The 24,568-nt window shown below is 46.9% G+C and overlaps 1 protein-coding gene across 4 annotated transcripts in view; it reads left to right on the plus strand.

Annotated features, from left to right (window-relative positions):
- stim1b (stromal interaction molecule 1b) overlaps window positions 1-24,568 on the plus strand; it is a 132,183-nt gene that overhangs the window by 97,280 nt on the left and 10,335 nt on the right. The window contains exons 9-12 of one of the 4 annotated variants that reach the window (XM_060826389.1): window positions 3,489-3,589; window positions 4,654-4,889; window positions 8,867-8,947; window positions 14,165-14,486. In XM_060826389.1, coding sequence (XP_060682372.1) covers window positions 3,489-3,589; window positions 4,654-4,889; window positions 8,867-8,947; window positions 14,165-14,486 — 740 coding nt within the window. The remainder of the gene's footprint in view (window positions 1-3,488; window positions 3,590-4,653; window positions 4,890-8,866; window positions 8,948-14,164; window positions 14,487-24,568) is intronic. The other 3 variants (XM_060826391.1, XM_060826390.1, XM_060826392.1) reach the window with 3 other exon arrangements.

Here is a 24,568-nt window from a genome sequence, read left to right on the forward strand (position 1 = left end):
CACTGCACAGGAGACACACCCAGCAAGATCAGCATTATCTGGAGTTAGAGAGTCCATTGATCAGTCTAATAACAGCAGGGAAGGAACTGTTCCTGAACCTGTCGGTGTGTGTGTTCAAGCTGCTCTATCTTCTGCCTGATGGAAGAGGTTGTAGAAAATCGTTGTCAGGTGGGAGGGGTCTTTGATGATGTTGGCAGCCTTTCCCTGGCAACAAGATGTGCAACTGGAGTCCATGGATGGAAGGTTGGCTTCTGTGATGGTCTGAGCTGTGCGCACAACCTTCTGTAGTTTCTCTCAGTCCTGGGTGGAGCAGTTGCCACACCAGGCCATTATCCACCCAGGCAGTGTGCTCTAATGGTGCCTCTGTAAAAGTCGGTGAGCGTCCTGATGGACATGCTGAATTTCCTGAGCTGCCTGAGGAAAATGAGGTGGTGTTGTGCCTTCTTGACTGTCACATCTACATGGGAAGTCCAGGACAGATCGTCAGTTATCGTCACTGCTAGGCACGTGAGGCATTCGCGCCTGTCCACCTCAGCTCTGTCGATGTAGATGGGGGTGTGTCCTCCTTTCTTCCTGAAGTTAACGATCAGTTCTTTAGTTTTGTCGATGTTCTCATTGCACCACCTCACCAAGTCCTCTATCTCCTTTCTGTACTCTGACTCAGCGTAGTTTGATATCTGTTCCTGTTTTTACTCCCAAAATGTATACCCTCATGGTTATTCACATTATACTACATCTGCCTTGTATTTGCCCACTCACTCAAATCACACTGGAGCATATCGGCAAACTCCTTTTGTGTCATCTGCAAATTGGGAGATATCAATTTAGTTCCTTCATCTAAATAGAATATAGAAACATACAGCGCAGTACAGGCCCTGTGGCCCTCGATGTTGCGCCGATCCAAGCCCACCTAACCTACACTAACCCACTTTCCTCCATATGCCTATCCAATGCCCGTTTAAATGCCCATAAAGAGGGAGAGTCCACCACTGTTACTGGCAGGGCATTCCATGAACTCATGACTCGCTGAGTAAAGAATCTACCCCTAACATCTGTCCTATACCTACCACCCCTTAATTTAAAGCTATGGCCCCTCGTAATATCTGACTCCATACGTGGATAAAGGTTCTCATGGTCAACCCTATCTAAAGCCCTAATCATCTTGTACACCTCTATCAAGTCACCCCTAAACCTTCTTTTCTCCAATGAGAACAGCCCCAAGTGCCTCAGCTTTTCCTCATACAGCTGGGGTTCCAGCAGATTTTTGAGGTACACCATTGGACATGGCTTACCTTTCTTGAAAAGATCCATTTATTCCGACCTTGTGTTCCCTTCTCCCAACCAGTCATTAATCCATCTCCATACTCAACCCCCACTCACCACCTTAAGGGCAGCTCGGGATGGGCACTAATGCTGACTGGCCAGCAACCCCCACATCCCCTGGGTAAATTTTTAAAAATCCCATGTGCTGTAATTTTCATGCTATCTCCTTATGTGGGATTTGTCGAAAGTCTTCTGGAAGTCTCAATGAACCACATCCATTGGCTCCTTCTGGTCAACTTTATTCATTACAACATTGAGAATTTCCATAGATTTGTCAAAAACGATTTCCCTTATGTGAAACCACACTGACTATGTCCAATCCTGCCACTGTTTTCCAGATGCTGTGTTATTAAATCTTTGAGAATGGAATTTATCCACTTCTCTCCACAGTTTACCGCACTGTCGATGTCAGACTGACTGGTCTATAATTCTGACAGCTTCAGCCTTTTGATAGTCCAGTCTCGATCCTGATCAGTGACACTCTGATCCCCTGTCTCCCTCGCGCCTGATCCCCTGTCTCTCTCGTGCCTGATCCCCTGTCTCTCTCGTGCCTGATCCCCTGTCTCTCTCGTGCCTGATCCCCTGTCTCTCTCGTGCCTGATCCCCTGTCTCTCTCGTGCCTGATCCCCTGTCTCTCTCGTGCCTGATCCCCTGTCTCCCTTGAGCCTGATCCCCTGCCTCCCTTGAGCCTGATCCCCTGCCTCCCTTGAGCCTGATCCCCTGTCTCCCTTGAGCCTGATCCCCTGTCTCCCTTGAGCCTGATCCCTTGTCTCCCTTGAGCCTGATCCCCTGTCTCCCTTGAGCCTGATCCCCTGTCTCCCTTGAGCCTGATCCCCTGTCTCCCTCGTGCCTGATCCCCTGTCTCCCTCGTGCCTGATCCCCTGTCTCCCTTGAGCCTGATCCCCTGTCTCCCTTGAGCCTGATCCCCTGTCTCCCTCGCTCCTGATCCCCTGTCTCTCTCGTGCCTGATCCCCTGTCTCTCTCGTGCCTGATCCCCGTCTCCCTTGAGCCTGATCCCCTGCCTCCCTCGAGCCTGATCCCCTGCCTCCCTCGAGCCTGATCCCCTGCCTCCCTCGAGCCTGATCCCCTGCCTCCCTCGAGCCTGATCCCCTGTCTCCCTCGAGCCTGATCCCCTGTCTCCCTCGAGCCTGATCCCCTGTCTCCCTCGAGCCTGATCCCCTGTCTCCCTCGCGCCTGATCCCCTGTCTCCCTCGCGCCTGATCCCCTGTCTCCCTCGCGCCTGATCCCCTGTCTCCCTCGCGCCTGATCCCCTGTCTCCCTCGCGCCTGATCCCCTGTCTCCCTCGCGCCTGATCCCCTGTCTCCCTCGCGCCTGATCCCCTGTCTCCCTCGCGCCTGATCCCCTGTCTCCCTCGCGCCTGATCCCCTGTCTCCCTCGCGCCTGATCCCCTGTCTCCCTCGCGCCTGATCCCCTGTCTCCCTCGCGCCTGATCCCCTGTCTCCCTCGCGCCTGATCCCCTGTCTCCCTCGCGCCTGATCCCCTGTCTCCCTCGCGCCTGATCCCCTGTCTCCCTCGCGCCTGATCCCCTGTCTCCCTCGCGCCTGATCCCCTGTCTCCCTCGCGCCTGATCCCCTGTCTCCCTCGCGCCTGATCCCCTGTCTCCCTCGCGCCTGATCCCCTGTCTCCCTCGCGCCTGATCCCCTGTCTCCCTCGCGCCTGATCCCCTGTCCCCCTCGCGCCTGATCCCCTGTCCCCCTCGCGCCTGATCCCCTGTCCCCCTCGCGCCTGATCCCCTGTCCCCCTCGCGCCTGATCCCCTGTCCCCCTCGCGCCTGATCCCCTGTCCCCCTCGCGCCTGATCCCCTGTCCCCCTCGCGCCTGATCCCCTGTCCCCCTCGCGCCTGATCCCCTGTCTCCCTCGCGCCTGATCCCCTGTCTCCCTCGCGCCTGATCTGTGATTCCCTGATTCCCCTGTCTCCTTCCTTTCCCATCCTACAGACCGGTGGAATGATGTCCTCAGTCCCATCCCATTCCCCCCCCCCCCCGCAACCAGTCACTTGTATCAGGCGTGGCCCTACCCTACCCTACCCTGCAGGTTACCAGCTGAGTTTCTCAGGCTGCTCTTTGCTGGGTGTGGTTCTGAGCCAAGGGTTACCCACATCTCTTTGCCTTGCCCACCCTCAACCCCCTTCTCTGTCCCAACAGGCAGAGAAAATAAAGAAGAAGAGAAACACATTGTTTGGAACCTTTCATGTGGCACACAGTTCTTCGCTGGATGATGTTGATCATAAAATACTATCGGCAAAGTGAGTATGGACCAGCGGAGGGAGAGGAGGTGCTGCTGGTGGTGACAGGATTCCAAGAGTATGGCATTGTATTGAACAGTTTTGTGAAGTATTCAGTGGAGACAATCTGGGCAGCAATGTGGGTGGCACGGTGGCACAGTGGTTAGCACTGCTGCCTCACAGCGCCAGAGACCCGGGTGACTGACTGTGTGGAGTTTGCACATTCTCCCCGTGTCTGCGTGGGTTTCCTCCGGGTGCTCTGGTATCCTCCCACAGTCCAAAGATGTGCAGGTTAGGTGAATTGGCCATGTTAAATTGCCCCTAGTGTTAGGTAAAGGGGTAAATGTAGGGGAATGGGTGGGTTGCGCTTCGGCGGGTCGGTGTGGACTTGTTGGGCCGAAGGGCCTGTTTCCACACTGTAAGTAATCTAATCTAATATAATAAAAGTGTCTACAGACAGTGACCACAAGTCAGCAGGAATACTGAGATAGAGAGCTAACCCCATGATTCAGATCTCCCTGTGTCTCTACAGCATTAGTATGTAAGCATGGTAGTTGGTGTTGGGCGGTTTGATATAAGGGGAATCTGCAGCAGCTCTGGCCGCATTAGTGGTTAATGAGTGTAGTACCCAGTTCCGTGAGGATCATCACTAGTGGATCTTAGCCACTCTAAGCTGGGCTTTCACAGTGTCAACTGTGAGAAGTTCCCATAACTCAGCAGCATGCTGCTTGAGTTTCAGAGGTGACCCTTTAATTATCCCGGTTGATGTTGCCTGGGGTAACCTGTCAGGATTGGAAGTGAATTTCCTGCTCCTGAAGCACAGTAAAACCAGAGGTGTGCCGCTGCGTGTGCCGCCGCCTGACAATAGTGTGCTATCCAGGAGGAACATGTTCAGGAGATGAGGAGGGGGAGTTTCCCACTGAGCTGTAGGATGTGGGTCGTTGGAGAGTTGATGCACCTGAGGATCTCCAGGCTGTATGGAAGTAGCTGTGGGTGATAGTGACCTGTGTATACATGGGCAGGTTGAGGGTGGTGTTCTCACTGGGAGTATGTGGTTGTATATTAGTTGCTGTTTCTCTTTGCAGGCAGTCTCTGAGTGAGGTTACAGCAGCTTTACGGGAGCGCCTTCATCGATGGCAGCAGATTGAGGTGCTGTGCAAATTCCAAATTGTCAATAATCCTGGCATCAGTGCCCTGCACTCGGTGCTGAACGTGGATCCAAGCTGGCTTGGACAGGCGCGGTCCACTCCCACACACTTCATCCTGACTGATGATCTTGACGATATGGAGGAGGAGTTGGTAACTCCAGTCACTCTCCAATGTAAGTAACAGGACCACCTTACTTACTGCAACAGCCGTTAGCAAAAGGCCATTTGACCCATCCCACCATCTCCCTCTAACTTACTATCCCACCATCTCCCTCAACACCCCAACATCCCTCTAACTTACCATCCCACCAACTCCCTCAGCCACTGAATCCCACTGTCTCATGTTTTTGGTTGGTCTCTTCATTAACTCCAGAAACACGTGTATTTAGTCAGCCGCATTCCATTTAACTGCTTTGATATCTATTCACAATTTACTCTGTAAAGACAGTAACTGACAGGTGTTGACTGGATGGTTTGTGATGGGCTCCAATTTGGCACAGGATTGTAATGGAGGAAAATTCTAATCCTGGTCTACCCTTCTCGGCAGTTTCCACTCTTTCTATCCTAACATTTTTGACAGGAGTCTTTGTCCTTAAACCCTTCGATCTCTTCACCTCCCCTTACGTGAAGCTAACCACTCCATCTAAACCTCAGGAATCCTGTCCAGTCTCTCTTCCTCCCTTGGTGGCTCTCTGTTGTCCAGATTTTTCCTGGAAAGCACTAGTAAAGATGCTGGATTAATGCAGGTTATTGTCTGGACTGTGTGAGGCTCTTATCTCTTCCAATAAGAGCAGTGTTTTGATTGAAGAGTGAGTTGCAGTTGAAGAAACTGTGATTTCACCTTTTGCCCTGGTGTGGGCCTCCCTGCTAAGAAAATTAATCATGCAAACATGAATTCTTTCTTCTTTCCCATTCTTCCTTCCTCCATATGGTCATGTTTCTCATTTACATTTGGAATATTTATCTACTCCTCCCTTACCAGGCACACTGGTTCTTGCCTGAACTAGTATCTAAGAATAAGGAGCAACATGAGGATACTCAGTCCTTCAGCCCGGCACTGCCATTCAGTAAGATCTGATTGAAACCTCAGCACGACATTCCTGCATCCCATGTTTAGCTTTCATCCCCTTGGGAACCAAAATACTATCTAACTATTTGAAGATTTTGTATCCACTACCTTTTCAGGATGGGAATTCCAAAGACTCTCAACTGCTTGAGAGAAAAATATTCTCTCAGCTCTGTCTTCAGTCAGCAAACCTATATTTTGACCCCTAGTTCAAAATTCTCCCACAGTTCTCCCTCCACAACCACCCAGTTAAGTTCCCTCAGGGTCTTACATGTTCTGATGAAGGGTTTTGCCTGAAACGTTGATTTTCCTGCCCCTCGGATGCTGCCTGACCTGCTGTGCTTTTCCAGTACCACTCTGATCTAAACCCCCGTCTTAAATGTTTCAGTTGAGTCACTTCTGACTCTTTGAAACTCCAGAGGATACAGGCCTAGTCTGTCTAATCTTTCCTTATAAGGCAATCTGCTTATTCCAGGTATTAGTCAGGTAAACCTCCTCCAAAGTGCTTCCAGTTGGAGGTGGAGCAATGAGCATTCCTCAGTGTAAAGCGGTGTCCGCTATTTTCACTCTGACTTTGGACACAGCACTCAGTTAGAGAAGGCTTCACGTTGTCGGACTCGCTTCCTCCCACCATCCATCACTTCTACACCAAAGACTTCGGCCAAGCCTCCTCCTTGTGTTCTCACTTGCTGTGGCCAGTGGGGGATGTGATTATCCATGTATTCACAACCTGGTTATTTCTGTGCTGACTTTATCAGTTCACCTGGTGTCACTGCCCAGCATAGAAAGAGGCCGTGCGGCCTGTCTTGTCTTTGTTGGGTGAATAAACGAGCCAACTCCCCTGATCCCATTGGTCAACACCTGGTGCACAGCCCTACAGGTTACACTGCTTCAGGTGCAGATCCAAATTGGTGGAGAGTTTCCTTCTCAACCACTGAACAGTGCAACGGATTCTGGGAACCCCCCCACCCTATGTCTCCTCCTTTCAAGCAGCCTCCTTTGCCCCCAGTAGCTGACCTCTCCTCTCGGTGGAACAGGTCTTCAAGCCCCTTATTATTTTGAACACCTCACTTAATTCAGCCCTCAGCCTTCTCTGCTGTAAGGAAAGCAGTCCCAGTGTTTCTGATCTTTCCTCCTTTGTCCCTTATCCACATCAATTCTGTCCTTCCTACAACGTGGTGGCCCGAATACACAAGCCCAGCTCTGGCCTAGCCAGTATCTCTTCCATTTCCAGCCTTACACCCCGATCATGAAATACCTTCTCTCTGTAAACCCTGCACATGCTTCCTTTTCAGATACTGATCCAATTCCCTTTTGAGAGCGTGGATGAAAGCGAGTATCAGGCCATTAGCACTCACATTCCACCGTCACCATTGCTCCTAGTCACCTCATCAACCTGAGCTTTTCCAACCTAACCTTGTCATTAAGTCTGCTCATCCCTGGAACCATTTCCTAAACCTCCCCTCAGCTTCTCCCGGTTGCTTCCTAGAGTGTGGTGACCAGGACTGAACACGGTACTCTAGTTATGGTCTGATCAGTCTTATAAATACTCCCACTTTTGTGCTCAGTGCATCTGAGATCCCATACACTTTGCTAACTCAAGGGCAGTTAGGTATGAGCCCTGAATGCTGACCTAACCAACAGTGCCTGTACCCCACGAACAAATAGGAAAAATATTCATCTCTCGGAATGTCCTCCTAAGATCGATCCCATATCCCTTTGTCCCTGCATACTCCTTAGATCTGGGCCATTTGCTCTCTGACACTTCTCCCTATCTCATCTGCCAAAATGCAACACATCTCACTTCCCTGTTCTAAATTCCATCTGTCACTTGCCTGGCCAATTGCTCAGCCTCTTGGTATTATCCTCCCCATCTGTAACTTTACAAAGTTTGATTTCATGGTCAGATTATAAGATTTTACTCTTGTTTTCCAATGTTCAAGTAGTTTATATGCACCATAAAGATAGTAATTCAGTACTGACCCTTGGGGAGCAATGCTCTCCATTATGGTCCAGTCTGGAACGTAGCTATTTATCAAGACTCGCTGTCTTCAGCTGTTTTTTAATCCAGATTGATGTTGATCTTCCTCTCCACGAGGTTCTAAACCAGAGCGTTTGGGTGGGTGTTAGCAGTGTTTAAGGTTACTTTGTCTGCACTCTGTCTCTGTCGTGACTCCGTGTTGTTGTGAGTAGTTGGTCCAGTGAAGCACTGGGGACTGTCCCTTAACATCCCTATGTATGCAGCAGAGCTTAGTAATGTCTGAGTAATTGTTACAAGTGATTTTGTTGCTCTGACAAAGACATTCACTAATCCCTTTCTTTGTAGAGTGATTTTCCATTATTTGGTAGAGTCTGTTTTATTCTCTGTTTCTGCTCCAAAGCTCATTCTCAATCAGGTTATGTGTCAGTAAAGTAAATGGCTGGCTAATTATTTAGCCTCCTGCATTCTGCCATCTCCTGTCTGGCTGTCACCAGGGACCAGTTCATTGACATTGTTTTTCTGTTGCACATCCATGTCTTTGTGGTGACTTCAGCCAGTTGTAGAATGTGGAAAGCCCTGACCATCACCTATTTCTATATTATATACTCTGCCTTGCAAACTGAAGATTGTATCTAAGGAGAGCAATTTAAACAGCACAATCCACTCGTGATCTCCATTTAAAAAACATGTTTAGAATTACTCAAACTGATCCCTAAATACTGCTTAAAAAAAAACTGAGACTTCAGAGGCCTTATTTAATCACTGGATTTGTCATTCATTAAGTGCATCTGTCCACAGATACACTTGTTTCCAGAGCAGTGGTGAGATAATGCAAGCCAAGCACACTCCGTACTGGCCCACATTTCCTTACAAATGCTCTTTAGCACATGGATGTTGTCTATCAAGTAATCCTGTATCACACAGCTCAGTTCTTACACCTGATTTAATGTCCCAGTCACACTTCATGCATGAACATGTTTGCTAGGTTTGGGTAGTAGACTTAAGGGGTGTCATGATTTAAGGGGTGGCCAAATTGCTGACTGTATTGTGTGCAGTATGTGAATATGTTCCTTTTTTCTTTACTGGGATTGGCATTGGACCAGATATGGCATGGTTAATGGATCAAAGAGTCACTGATCGCTCCAGGACACCCCTGGATAATCTTTCAACATGGAACTCCACTGGTTTGAGATTATATATATCTCTCTTTCGTTTCTTAATCATCACTTCTGCTCACAAAACCAGGCATGCTGTGCTTCCTGACTCTCTGCAGGTTGTGACCTTTGAGCTCTATCTTTGCAGAAAACTTCTGGATGAAACAACTTACTTTCTCATTTTCAGTCTTTCATGGGATGTGGGTGTCACTGGCAAGGCCAGCAGTTATTGCTCAACCCTAATTGCCCTAGAACTGAGTGGCCAGCTTGGCCATTTCAGAGGGTAATCACCAGCGTTACCAGAGGTCTGGAGTCATGTGTAGGCCAGACCAGGTAAGGACCAGTTTTCCCTCTCGGCTATGATGGGTGTAGTTGCTTTGAGGTTGGCGAGACAACATGCATTTGCTTGTGGTTCGTACAAGGACCTCAGAGATCTATGTAGAAGACAAAGGAGATGTCGTCTTTACTGGGTGACACAGGTGAGGACTGGAGGGTTGCTCATGTTGTCCCCCTGTACAAAAAGGGTACTAGGGATATTCTGGCTGACTACAAACCAGTGAGCCTGACGTCAGTGGTGGGAAAGTTGCTGGAGAAGTTACTGAGGGATAAAATCTATTTATATTCAGAAAAGAATGGGCTTATCAGTGATAGGCACGTGGTTTTTGTTTTGGGGGGGGGTCGTGCCGTACCAACTTAATAGCATTCTTTGAGGAAGTGACCAAGTTGATAGATGAAGGAAGAGTTGTAGATGTCATACACATGGACTTTAGTAAGGCGTTTGATAAGGTTTCCCATGGTAGACTAATGGAGAAATTGAAGTCACATGGTGTGCAGGATGTTCTAGCTAGGTGGATAAAGAACTGGTTGAGCAGCAGGAGACAGAGAGTAGTAGTTGAAGGGAGTTTCTCAAAATGGAGAAAGGTGACCAGTGGTGTCCCACAGGAATCAGTGCTGGGGCCACTGTGGGAAAAGTTGATGAGCAGAGAGATCGGGAAGTTCAGGCCCATTGTTCCCTGAAGGTGGCTGCACAGGTGGATCGAGTGGTCAGGAAGGCATATGGTATACTTGCCTTCATTGGACAAGATATTGAGTATAAGAGCAGGCAGGTCATATTAAAATTGTACAAAACTTTGGTTCAGCCGCATTTGGGATACTGTGTACAGTTCTGGTCGCCACATTACCAAAAGGATGTGGACGCTTTGGAGGGGGTGCAGAGAAGGTTTACGAGGATGTTGCCTGGTATGGAAGGTGCTAGCTATGAAGAGAGGTTGTGTAGGTTAGGATTGGTTTATTAGAAAAAAGGAGATTGAGGGGGGACCTGATTGAGGTTTACACAATCATGAAGGGTATAGACAGAGTAGATAGAAATAAGCTTTTTCCCAGGGTGAGGGATTCAGTAATGAGAGGTCACGCTTTCAAGGTGAGAGGTGAAAAGTTTAAGGGGGATACACGCGGCAAGTACTTCACACAGAGGGTGGTGGGTGTCTGGAACATGTTGCCAGCAGGGGTGGTAGAGGCAGGCACGGTAATTTCAGTTAAGGTGTGCCTGGACAGATGCATGAGTAGGCGGGGAGCAGGAGGATACAGGCGCTTAGGAATTGGGCGGCAGGTTTAGACAGTAGATTTGGGTCGGTTCCGGCTTGGAGGGCCGAAGGGCTGTTCCTGGGCTGTACATTTTCTTTGTTCTTCGTCCTTTCATTGAGTTAGCTGAAACACAGCAGCTTTCCCCTTGTCAAGGCCCTCTATGACCCAGATGAGCTTTTATGACAACTGATGGCACCATTATTGAGAATAGTTTTCAATTCCAGGGTTTTTAAATTAATGGATTAAATTTAAATTATCACCAGCTGCCACACTGGGGTTTGAGTCTGTGTCCCCAAACATTTGCCTGGTCCTCTGGATTAGTAGGCCAGCTATGTTGCCACACCAACAGCACTGCCTCTTTGCTGGGGTTAATTCTGCATGACGTCACTGTGCAACCTAGCACTGGAGCAGCGATCCAGATAGAGAGCAAAAATCCCACCACAAAATATCAAAGTGAAAGGAACTGCACCGATTTCAAATTGTTGCAAAATTCCAACCACTTGATTTGAGGCCTTCGATTGAAGGAAGCCAGTCAGTCAGTCAGTCATCCTTACTCAGTCTGGTTCTGTCTTTGACTCCATTCCCACTGCTAAAGTGGTTTGCTGATTGTTAGCTGTCCTCTGAAGTGGCCCAGGAGGGTCGTCATCCCAAAGTTGTTTCACCTTCTCCAGGCACTGATCAATTGGCAATGATTTTTGGCACTGCCAGATGTGAGCCATTTCTGACCAACTCCAAATGGCCAGGAGCAGGTGGTTGTGAGCTGTCGAGCTGTACTGCTTCAGTCTGTGTAGGGTCCCTCAGAATGCCGTTAGCGATGGAGCACCTGCTATAGGAATTGTACCCATCCAGGCAAGTGGGGAATATTCAATCACACCTGACTTTGGCCTTATAACACCCAGCAACTCAGGGGTTATTATTAATCAGAAACTGGACCAGCCATAGAAACCCTGTGGCTGCAAGTGCAAGTCAGAGGCTGGGAATACTGCAGTGAGTAACTCCCCTCCTAATTCACCAAAGCCTGTCCAACATCTACATGGTCCAGTGGTTCTGAAAGGCAGCAGTGCGTATCATTTACAAGATGCATTGCAGAAATTCACCGAAGGTCTTTAGCCAGCACCTTCCAACCCATGACCCATTCCATCGAGAAGGACACAGACAGCAGATACATGGGAACACCACCCCCTGCAAGTTCCCCTCCATCCTGACGTGGAAATATATCACCGTTCCTTCAGTGTCACTGGGTCAAAGTCTTGGAATTCCCTCCCTAAGGGCATCGTGGGGCTATCTATAGGCATGTCAACTATCAAGAAGCCCCCCCAGCCACTACCACCTTCAAGGGGAACTAGGATGGGTGGTAAATGTCAGCCCATAGTCAGGGGTAAATGTAGGGGAATGGGTCTGGATGGGTTGCTCTTCGTAGGGTCGGTGTTTATTTGTTGGGCCAAAGGGCCACTGTGTGGAATCTAATCTAATCCAAACCAATTTCTCATGAATGACTACAGAAAAATATAGTGAGCAGGCATTGGAAACATTAGCTGAGTTGCTTGCCACAGAATTCCCAGGCTCTGACCTGTTCTTGGGGCTACAGTATTTGTAAGCTCGTCCCGTTATGTTTCAGTTGAACTCCCACCCAATTCCCAAAGATTCCAATCTTGCGTTGGCTCCTTGATACCACACTTGCCGTTGAGGGCAGTCACTCCCACTTCATCTTTTGGGATCAGCTGTATTATCCATGCTGGGATCAAAGTCAGGAACTGAGTGACTCTGACAGAAACCAAACTAAATGTCAATGAGCAGGTTAATGCTGACAGAACTCTAGCAACATCTGTCATTGGAAAGATGTTAGCATTCATTATAGAGGATTTAATAGCCGAGCGTTTAGAAATACCGACTGATTTAAGCAGAGTCAGCATGGCTTCATGAAGGGCAGTTCCACCTGACTAAATTCATTAGAATTTGTTAGCAAGATAGATAATGGAGAATCAGTTGATGTAATATATTGGTATTTCCAAAAATCGTTTAATAAGATAACCACACATTAGTGTACTTAATAAGATACAGACTCATGGTGTTAGAGGTATTGTATTACCATGGATAGAGGATTGGTTAACTAATAGAAGACAGAGTTGGGATAAGGATGGAAACCTTAAACCAGTGGAGTGCCCCAGGGATCAGTGCTGGGGCACAATTATTTAGAATGTATGTTCATGACTTGATGAGGAAAGTCAATAGAATATCACCAACTTTTCAGATATCACAAAAATAGATGGGAAGGCAAGTGGTGAGGATGGCACAAGGAGTGGGCAAGGACTTGGCAGATGGAATATAATGTGTGGAAATGAGAGGTTTTGCACTTTGTCAGGAAGAACTGCAGTATAGAGCAGTTTGGGAGCCCTTCTTCATATGTCACAAAAAGCTAGCATCCAAATGCAGCAGATAACAGGGAAAGCAAGTGAAATGTTAGCATTTTATTTCAAAGGGAGTAAAATATAAAAATAAGGAAATCTTGCGAAAGTTGTGGAAGGCAGTGTCAGACTACAGCTGGAATACTGTGAACGGTTTTGGGCCTGTTATCTTAGGAAGGGTATTGGAGGTAGTCTGGAGGCTAACTTGGTCCCAGGTGAGGTTGAGTATGTTGGGCAGGTACTGATGGGAATTTAGAGGATTGGTTATTATTACCTGATTGAAACAGACCAGATTGGGAGGGACTGGACAGGCTCAATGTGGACAGGTTGTTTTCCCTTTGCTGAAGAGTCTTCTGTAGGGGTCACCAGTTTTCTCTCTCTGTCTGCCTCACTCTCTGTGAGCTCTCGCCACCACTTTGTTCTCTTCACTGTTTTGCTGGCTCTCGCTCTGTCGTCACTTTTTCCTCCCCTGCTGACCCTCATTCCAAGTCACAAACCGAGAAACCCCCTTCCTAAAGTGAGGTGAATGGTGTCTTTTCATGGTTTAGAATTAAGCTGATCCAATGGTGCTTTATTTTTGTCACTAACAAAGCCTTTTCCACCGGGGCCTGTCATGTTGAAGCTTTTGCGCAATAATCTGCCTCTAACAGCACGTTAGCTCTGGTCTGGTCACTGTATGTCTACAGTATTTGTATAGTGACAGGAGGAAGGTGTGACGAAGGTTCCTGGTAGAGTTTCCCTTTCTCCCACAGCCCTGTCTATGGTCTGAGTGACACTAGTCTGTTCACTGTAAAGGCTGGACTCTGACCAGTAGCTGCAGCACCATCACTGTGAAGGGCCATTTCTGTGTTATTTCATGAGCAGGAGCTGAGGAGGTTATCCCACCAGCCTTGAGCTCTGTGTGTACGTGCTGCCCATTTGTGAAGTGACAAGAGTAGAGGCTGTGCCTCTCTTGGGTGGCAGTGGGTCTGGTGTTTCTGCACCTGCCCAGTGGCACAGCTGGTGGGAGACACTGGCCCCTGTGATGCATCAGTCCTCCATTAGGTGGCACTGGTGCCAGGTCCATTGGGGATTTAGTGTTGAATTTGGATTGGTGCATTGGGGATGGGCAAATGCCACAGGGTAATGGATGTAGGCAGACATATGACAGCATGGGACTGGCACTGGGGGGGCAGACTGGGGTGGGCATTTGGGGCCTTGGGCAGATAATGATGTTTCCTGTGCACTGAGTGTTTTGTTCTATTTTCTCTCCTCACAGCTTCCCTCAGCGTGCACCCATCTGTTCGTCAGCGTCAGGTTGACTCTCAGCACGCTGCTGGCTCCCAGAGGTTGGTAGAAGGTTTTATTCCTGGGCAAAGTGAATCTCTCCCATGGAGCAACAGGGCATCTCTCCGCCGTATGCAAAGTCTTTCCTATATCTGTCCCTGCTCTGATGTGTTTGGATCTGCCTTATCCTCCTCCTGCACTCATTCTCACTGCTTCCATCATCCCTCTCACCATCTGGAAACCATTCCTGACCTTCCCCCTCCTGATGTCCTTGATGTCTCCACTGGGATCCGTGTGCGGACTAGAAGTCATGGGTACTGCACTTTTCCTTTTGTTCCTGCCTGCCGGACTAGCTTGTTCTGACTTGCAGCTTGTTGCTGACTCTGAGAGTGTGTTTCTCTGTGTAGCTGTGCATTCATCAAGGTGCCAGGGGCATGTGTGCCAACCCAGCTCCACGCTGCATGGTGTGTTCTGAACAATCCTGATGTGTTTGTGTCTTATCCCAAGATTGTGTTTGGGGTAGTGTGCACAGTTCTGTTTGTACAACCCCTGCTATCAGGCTCTCCTTTGTGTAGGATGCAGTGCTTAGACCTGTGTGTGTCTGGGTTGCTGCATCAGTGAATGAGTATGTCTCCATGGGTAGTCACCATAATTCAGTTAGATTTAGTTGTTACAGTCTCTATAGTGAACGGTACCATTTACAATGTGAAAGAAGAACAAATTGCTGGAGAAATTGAAAGAAATCTGCTGTTGGTGAGGCCTATTCTGGAGTATTGTGTCCACTTCTGCTCTCTCTGTTATAGGAAGGATATTATTAAGCTGGAAAGAATTCAAAAGAGATTTAACAGGAGGTTGCTGGGAATGGAGGGTTTGAGTTGTAAGCATTGGCTGGATAGGCTGGGAGTATTTACAATGGAGCGTAGGAGGTTGGGAAGTGACCTTATCAAGGTTTATAAAATCCTCAAGGGTAAAGATAAGGTGAATGGCAGGTGTTTTTTTCCCTCAGGTGGGGAATTTCAAGTCTGTGGAGCATATTTTTAAGGTGAAAGGGGAAATATTGAAAAAAGACTTGGGGGGGGGGGGGGGGGGGCGGGTGGGGGCTGCAGTTTCTTTACACAGAACAAGAACATTACAGCGCAGTACAGGTCCTTCGGCCCTCGATGTTGCGCCGCCCTGTCATACTAATCTGAAGCCCATCTAACCTACACTATTCCATGTACGTCCATTTGCTTGTCCAATGACGACGTAAATGTACTTAAAGTTGGTGAATCTACTACCAATCCAGGCAAAGCATTCCACACCCTTACTACTCTCTGAGTAAAGAAACTACCTCTGACATCTGTCCTGTATCTATCACCCCTCAGTTTAAAGCTAAACAGAGAGTGGTTTGTGTGTGGAATGAACTTCCAGAGGAAGTGGTGGATGCAGGTACAGTTACAACGTTTAAAAGACATTTGGATAAGTTCGTGAATCGGCAAGGTTTGGAGGCATATGGGCCAAGAACAGGCAAGTGTCACTCGTTTAGATTAGCATTATGTTTGGCGTGGACTGATTGGATCGAAGGGTCTGTTTCTATGCTGTCTAACTCCTATTTGTGGAGAGAAAGCAGAGTCAGTGTTTTGGGTCCAGTGACCCTTCTTCAGAACTGGAAATTCAGAAATTCCAGTTAATTGCTGAAAAGGCTGCGACAACAAGATTTCCAAGTTTTAAAGCTTTTATCACAACCAATGACGAAAAGTACTAATGACTAAATGCAATTTTCTTCTAGTAGTTATCTATGCTTCTAAACTACAGGCAGAAACATTCCTATTGTATTCTTGATTAGGAGATTTTGGTTTTGGACTGGGGTCTACAAAAGTTAGCAATCACACAACACCAGGTTATAGACCAACAGGTTTATTTGGAAGCACTAGTTTTCGGAGCTCCTTCATCAGATACTGTCACACAACAAGTTTCCCATAGCACAAATAGTCCACAATTGTTCCCAGCTTCCATCGTGTTTTTTGTAGACCTGATGTGCTGGATAATAAATTTGAAGAGTTTCCAGTCACTTTCTGATTTTCTGGGTATTCCTAAACCCACCATCAGCAGTAAAGCTTGTTGTGTTGCCCCCTGGCTGTGCCTGGACAGAATCCTTTGGTGACTGCAGCATGTGTTGCTTTGTTAGAGAACTCCATCTCCCATACCCAGCTGTGATAGCTCACAAAACAAGCAGTCTTTGCTCCCCACACAAACTGCTGTTAGTCTGTCATATTTATTACTCTAGGGAAACGTGTAACCTGATCTCAAAAATGGCTTCTGTAGCAACATGGAGTATGTTAATCTTGCATTGAAGGCTAAATGCTAATTAGCTATTACTAACCCCAAGGTTCACTGTCCTCATTATATACTTCCAAATAGGCCACATGACCCCAAAACTTTACCATAGGTTTAAAGCTATTGTTCCAAAGTATTATCATCTTATAAATGTCATCATTGTTACATAGTGTAAATATGAAGAAGATCAAGATGAGCCAGGATTAAACATGCTTCATTGGGGCAAAGGCCTGCATTATGTCTCAGCGATGAGTTGGTGAAGGTGGGCTAGAAGCACTGAGCTGCAGATGGTCAGTGTCAGAGCAATGGGTGGTATTGAAGAGAGAGGGAGAGTAAGTTATGTTCCTTCAAAGAGGAGGTTGGGATTTCCAAATAGGCCTTAATGGCAATCAGCAATGGTTTCATCGTCATCTGCTGTACTGGGATTCAAACCCAGGTCCCTCTAGTGACAATACCACTCTGCCATTGGCTCTCCCGAATCACAGATCAGTAAAATGGCCTTGTACTGCTATCCAGAGTAAAAGAGACTTTCACCAGCTTTCTTTCTTGTGCTAAAAAGAACGCCTTTTGTAATAAAACAAAATCATCCTGAACAATAAATGTCATACATTGGTTACCACGTGAACTATAATTTCCATATTAAATCACCCTTTTAATCCCAGGGATACTTGCACAGCACAACAGATAACAGACTCTGCAGGGGTGATATCTTCTTTGCAAAATACATAAGAAACAGCCCTGTGAGCCAAGGGTCCAAAAATAAAGATAGAATTTGATGAATTCTCACAGTCCACTGAGTTTCTTATTGACTAAGTCGAAGTGCTAAGAGCTGTAGACTGATCAAAGATCTTCAGTTTAGATTGAACTCAACTAGATCCAAGTGTCGGAAAAGTGTCCACAGCCCATCTTTACAAGGTTATAAGGTGGCCAGAAATAATGATACAGTGAAATTTTATCAGGTTCCCAAGAATACAACAGAGAGAGAGAAAGAGAGAGACCCTGGGGCTGTCCTTCCTGGTAATTGCTGAAATTAAACGCAGAAAGAGTTACAATCCATCCAGCAGCACAGAGAGCCCATAGACATTCAAAGCCAGATTTTCCAGCAATTAAGAACCTGAAACACTTTTCCTTTAAAACCCTGTCTCTCAGATCATTTCCAAGAACCCACACGGTTAAAATTCAGATAATATCCAAACAGTTGAATATCTTTCAGTTTTTCACCTGGGCGGCACGGTGGCACAGTGGTTAGCACTGCTGCCTCACAGCGCCTGAAGACCCGGGTTCAATTCCCGACTCAGGCGACTGACTGTGTGGAGTTTGCACGTTCTCCCCGTGTCTGCGTGGGTTTCCTCCGGGTGCTCCGGTTTCCTCCCACAGTCCAAAGATGTGCGGGTCAGGTGAATTGGCCATGCTAAATTGCCCGTAGTGTTAGGTAAGGGGTAAATGTAGGGGTATGGGTGGGTTTCGCTTCGGCGGGTCGGTGTGGACTTGTTGGGCCGAAGGGCCTGTTTCCACACTGTAAGTCTAATCTAATCTAATCTAATCTATAAATATGTATTCCCTACAATGGGAAGGTTCATGATTCCTCTGGTTTCTGTTCCATTTCATCTTGTACCCTCTGAGGTAAGCTTGTCGAGGGGAGACAACTCTCCTTCTGAACTGTTTACTGTCCTGTTCCATATTAGTTGTTAACATTAACAGTCCTCTCTCTTCAGGTTGATGTCCCCCTCTCCTTTAAATCTGCCATCATCACCTTCTCCTCAAAAAAAACAGCATTCGACTCCTCCACCCTATCTCCAACCTCCCTTTTCCCCTAAACCTCATGACTGAGTAGTCATCACCTACATGAGTTCCTATCATTCCCAGAACACCTGTTGGGAGAGATTCTATCGGGTTCATGCCCCAGTACTGAAATAGCTCTTTTCAAAGTGTTGACATGGTGACAGTCTCTTCCTCCTCCAACCCTTCTCCATTGTTATCGGCTGGTGGGACTCCTCTCACTTGGTTCCATTTGGATCTGTCTCACTGTAGCCGAAGAATCATCAGTAATGATTTCTTCCTGCACTTTTCCCTCTGATGGACCTAGGAATCTGGGCTTGGCCTCTCCAATTGCTCATCTGCACACTGCCCCTTGTTGACACCATCCAAACCCAGCAGTAGTTTTCCCATGCCCACTGACAGCACTGAGCTCCACCTCCGCAGCACCTCCCTTAACTTCTCTGCTGTTGCTAAATTACTGTAATAATTGCCCAACATCCCAAGAAATTTCCTACCATTAAATATTGGAAAGACTGAAGCCAACATTTTTGCTCTCTGCTCCAAACTGACTTCATTCCTCTCCTCAGTAGCAGTCTGACATTAAACCCTTCTGCTCATAGTCTTGTTGTTACATTTAACCTTTGAGATCAGTTCCCAAACTCTTTATTTATGGCACCATTACAACTACGTATTCCGATCTTTGCAATGTTGACTCTGTGTCCTCACTCAGTTTATCTGCTGCTGAAACCTTCATTTATTTCTTTGTTACCTCTGGACTCGACTGTTCTAGTACACTCCTGGCTGGTCTCCTGGTTGTTCTAGTACACTCTTGGCTGGTCTCCTGGCTGTTTTAGTACACTCCTGGCTGGTCTCCTGGTTGTTCTAGTACACTCTTGGCTGGTCTCCTGGCTGTTCTAGTACACTCCTGGCTGGTCTCCTGGCTGTTCTAGTACACTCTTGGCTAGTCTCCCACCTTCTACCCTCTCAACCTGGTGTTATCCATGGTCTAACTGTCATCAAATCCCCTTCACCCCATGACCCCATATCCGCTCAGTTTCACTGGCTCTTAGTCAACTGCCGTATTATCTTACTTGAACGTAAGGTTGAGAATAGTATAATTATTGCCTTATGTCCCTCCCTTTTTCCATGATCTTGCCCAGACCCATGTCCAAGATCTCTGCACTCCTCTTCATTGTGCACCGTTGAACACCCTGGAGTTTGATGCTTTCAGTTGTTTTGGCCTGTCTATTTGGAATTTCCTCCCTACATCTGTCCGCCTTATTTTCCTCCTTTTGAGATACTCCTCAAAACCAACCTCTGGGTCAACTGACCTAATATCTCCCAGCGACCTGCCATCCCTGGATCAGAGACTTTTGGTTCTGTGATGCTGTGACACACCTTCTGACATGTCGTTAAGTCAAAGATACCACATGAATGTGACTTGTGTCTGCTGAAGTGAAGCAACCACAGGGAGGTTTATGTTAGAACTCTGTAAAAGATCATAGCGACAGTCCTGCATATAGTTCTGGTTACCACATTGGAGGCAGAGAGTGATCACAGCAGAGAGGGTAAAGAGGAGATTTAAGATGCTGCTGCCAGCGTGGAGTGTTTAGAAAGATTGAGAACAAGAGAGCACAGATTTAAACTAATTAATAAAAGAAGCGAAAGCAGGTTGAGAGCAAACAGTTTCACACAGTGTGTGGTTAGGGTCTGGATTGTGCTGGTACGTGCTGTGTTCCAGGGCGAAGACTGGAGAATGGCATATTGGGTGGTTCAGACACAACGGGCCAAAAGGTCCCCATTTATTCTGTAACAATTCTGTGAAGAGAGGAGCATGAGGAGAGATTTAATTGAGGTGTGTAAAATTATGAGGAACTGCAGTAGAGAGGATTGATGGACCTGTTTTCATTACCATTACCAACCAAGTCAATGGGAAAAAGGAAATATAGTAATTGGTAGGATTAGAAAGGAACTAAGAAACTCTTCACCGTGTGATCTGAAAGAGTGGTATAGGCAGAATCCCTCCTCATATTGAAAAAGGTCACTTGGATATGGACTTGAAATGCTGTAATCTACTGGATAATTATTATTATTAAAGAGCTAGAAAGTGAGATTAGTCTAGTTGTGTTCTTTCAACAGGCACAGCCATGATGGGCCAAATGGTCTCCTTTGTGTTGGCATTAGTGATGCGGATTGTGTCAGCGATGGGTTGCTCCCTGACTCTGTCTGTCTTTGTGTGTCGTCTGTACTGTGTGTGCCACCTCCTAACGGTTAGAAATATGAACTGAGCTGTGTATTGGCATTGGCTGCTGTCTGGTTTCTGTTTTAATGGTGAGCCTATCCTTCAGTTTCCTGCAGCCTCTGTTTTAATTTCAATCCTTGCTTCAGCCTTTTTATTGCCCTACTTTGTCTTCATTTCATTGGCCTGTTCCCCATGCTTCTTGATTAAGCTGCTTATGCATTCACCCCCAGCACACCATGAAGTCTCTGCTTTCAGTTTGAAGTCTCCTCCCTTTCAGGAGCCAACGAAAACATTACAAATGGCTGCCAGTAACTGGGGAGGAACATCAGAGGGGCATTGCAAAAAACCTGTGATTTTAGTAAAACAAAAGTCAGATTGTTGGTTAATTAAATATTGGATATGGAGAAGGGAAATAGATGGATTATCCAGTTGTCATGATGAGACTTGTATCTGTTCAAAGTGCGAGGGATGGGTTGTTCTGATGGTGGGGCTATCAGGTGGAACCATGATGGCTGACTGTGAGACACCAGGTGGAACCTTCAGGATTACACCTGTCCAGCAGCAACACCTCAAAACAACAAGCTTCACACTCCAGAGCTGAAGGGAATCGCAGCACTTGGGTCTGAACACCAGCAGGTAGCAGTGTAGCCAGAGGATCCACTGCAGCTACCATCCTTAGTGAGTGGTGGCAGGGAGTCACCTCACTGTTAGATGTATAATGTGTTCTGTGTAATGTTAACATGTGGCCACGCCTTTTGGAACAGAGTGTCCCCTGATGCTGTTCAGTGCTGGGCTGGCTAACCTGAGGGTCGCGGTGTCACAATTGGCCTCCGTAACCTTTGGGATTGAGATTGGTGAGAGAATTAGCTTTGGTTCCCAATGAGCAGCTTGTGATCCATTGAGCCTTCCCAGAAATCTGTTTGACAACTGTGATTGAACAGAATTCCTTGTCATTGATCAGCCCACCTGAACCAGTCCTTGTTATTCGTATTATTGTCATGGGACAATTTATTGTACAAATGGTTGTACAATTTATTTTTGGACCTGGAAGTTGCTGTGTGATGTCTAAGGAATGAATTTTGTTTTGGGGCCCACCAGGGTACTCCTTCAGGTTTGTAGCCTCACCTCAGGGAGTGTTGTTGTTGTACCATATCAGGTGGGGAGGGAACGGTGCACAAACGTGATGCTGCTGCAGTTGAATGCCACGGTGGTTGCTTAGGTAGCGACTAGTCTTCTGGAGCTGGGCAGGAGACTTGGCCTCTGAAGGTCAGGGAGCAGGAGGTGGAGGTGAGCAGAACAACTGTATTGAATCACTGCTGAAGGAGCAAGACCACTGCATTTATCACCTTGGGGTCTTTGATGATAAGTCTGGAATCCTAGGGGTGAATTGGATGGGAACGGGACATATTCTGTTGTTGGGAGTGAATCCAGAGTATGTGGTAACTGCTAATCCCCACTCTGAGTGCGTGTACATATTACTGTAGTTATTCCTGAGTGGCTGATCTTTTTTCCTGTTTTTGCTTGAAGCATCAAGTGGGTTGGTTTTCTGATGTGTGAGTGGAGCATGTTTTCACAGTGCTCCGATCTCTGATACATCTCGGGGTGACTGTTTACTAGCTTCAGCGCTGCCATCTCCTCACTATTTCTCTAGTCTCAGAATTTAAGGATTTGAACTTATAATGTCTTATAATGGTTGGCAGTTCCTGCCTTGTTCCTTCTGTCCCTCTGTCACTCACTTGGCCACTTGATCTGTCTTTTCTCAACCCCTCGCTGTGTGTCCACCCCACCCCAATGCTCCTCTTTGATTCACGGAGAGTTCGAAGAGGGAAATAAAGATTATGGTAAAACCAGGAAAGGAGGATGTGTGATGCACCTGAGATGAATTCTTCAAGTGAGAACCAGGCCAATTAAAATAAGTTTGAGAGACAAGGTGAAGGGGAAGGTAAGATTGAAAGGGAAAGCGAGAGTGTATGATTGGCGAAGTTGATGGGATGTTGGGCTTTATTAAGGGTATGGAGGCTGGAGGAATGCACTGTCACTATTGGTGCACTCCTTCATGGATCACAAAATAACCCTGTTTTCCAGTTACCAAGATGATCATTTCAATCCCCTCTCTCCATCAGATGTTAAATAACAAGTTCCATCGACCAGCTTTCTTCATAAAGCGATTGTTGATTCATTATCAACGATTATTCAATGAAGATACAATACCTGGATAAAATACACAGTCAGTGTTACAGAAATGTAAATGGTACTTTTTTATAACCCAAAATGGCACGGTGGCTCAGTGATTAGCACTGCTGCCTCGCAGTGCCAGGGACCCGGGTTTGATTCCAGCCTCGGTGACTCTATGTGGAGTTTGCACATTCTCCCTGTGTCTCCAAGGATTTCTCTGGGTGCTCCGGTTTCCTCCCACAGTCCAAAGATGTGTAGGCTAGGTGGATTGGCCATGAAGAAATGCAGGGTTACAGGGATAAGGTAGGGGGAGTTGGGTCTTGGTGGGGTGCTGTTTAGTGGGTTGGTGTGGACTCGATGAGCTGAATGGCCTGCTTCCCCGGTGTAGGGATTCGATGAAAATGCAGTAATTTAAGAAAAGAGAATAGGAAATATTTCTCAGCACCATTTGACTTTCTGAAGGAAAACCCATCAACACATAGAGGCTAATGGCTTATTCTTAAAGGCAAAAGGATAAAAGATGGAATGTTGCAACATCTATTGCTGTGATACTCTGACATGGGCAGCTGTCTCTAAAATCTGAAACTGATGATAGGGTTGATGCAGTCAGTTGGGCTGAATGGTCACCTTCTCATTGTAACAAGAATCTGATTCTTATGGACACAGCTTGCTCAGGATATACAAACTTGATAAGTTCTTTCAATTTCTGTTCCAGAAGAAAACAAGCCTTACCCTGACCTCAACAAAGAGAAGATATGGGAAATCTCAGCTGGGCAGCTTGTTCTTATCAGGCTTTCCTCCACAAAGTACAGTGAATGGTGGAGCTGGTCACTGCGGCATGCAACATTCACACAATACAAATGTCAGGGAATGATTAACCCCTACAAGAGAGAATCTGTCCAGCATCTCTTGACATTCACTTGAGATTCCCCTCATTTTTTGAATCTGCATTGAATGTAATCCTCACTGATTCATCATGTCCTCATGCGTCAGTGCTGCCATCTCAGGGATCAGTCTGGTAAACCTTCACTGCCTGCCCTCTGGAACAAGAACATTCTTCCTCAGAGAGAGACAATAACTGCACACAATATTTCAGGTGTGGTCTCACCAAGGCCCTGTACAACTGCAGCAACACATGCTGCTTCTGTTGTCAAATCCTCCTGCTATGAAGGCCAATAAACTATTTGTTTTCTTTACAGTCTGCTGTACCTGCGTGCTCACCTTCAGCGACTGGTGTACAAGGACACGCAGGACTTGCTGCACATTTTCCCCTCTCAGTTTATAGATATTTGAGATATTCTGCCTTCCTGTTTTTCTTATCAGCATGTTTGTATGACACTGCAACATCTCTGCATCCAGCCCAGAGCTCCCCCTCCCACCCAGCCCATAGCTCACCCTCCCACCCAGCCCAGAGTTCACCCTCCAATCCAACTTTGTGTCATCTGAAAATCTAGAAACATTATATTTAGTTCACTCATCTAAGTAATTGATATATTTTGTGAATAATGGGTCCTGCAGTACTACACTCGACACTGCCTGCCACTCAGTAAAAGACCCGTTTATTTATAGTCATTTCCTGTCTGCCGACTAGTTTTCTATCCACCTGAAGACTCTGTCCTCAATCCCATGGGCTTTAATTAGAAACATTAATCTCCAATGTGGAACTTTGCTGAAAGCCTTACATAGAACATAGAAGGATACAGCGCAGTACAGGCCCTTCGGCCCTCGATGTTGCGCCGACCGAATCCTACCTAACCTATACTAGCCCAATAACTTCCAAATGCCTATCCAATGCCCGCTTAAATGACCATAAAGAAGGAGAGTTCACCACTGATACGGGCAGGGCATTCCATGAACTCACAACCCGCTGTGTGAAGAATCTACCCCTAACATCTGTCCTATACC

This window comes from Hemiscyllium ocellatum, chromosome 6 (assembly GCF_020745735.1).
Source record: "Hemiscyllium ocellatum isolate sHemOce1 chromosome 6, sHemOce1.pat.X.cur, whole genome shotgun sequence".
Classification (NCBI taxonomy): Eukaryota; Metazoa; Chordata; class Chondrichthyes; order Orectolobiformes; family Hemiscylliidae; genus Hemiscyllium; species Hemiscyllium ocellatum.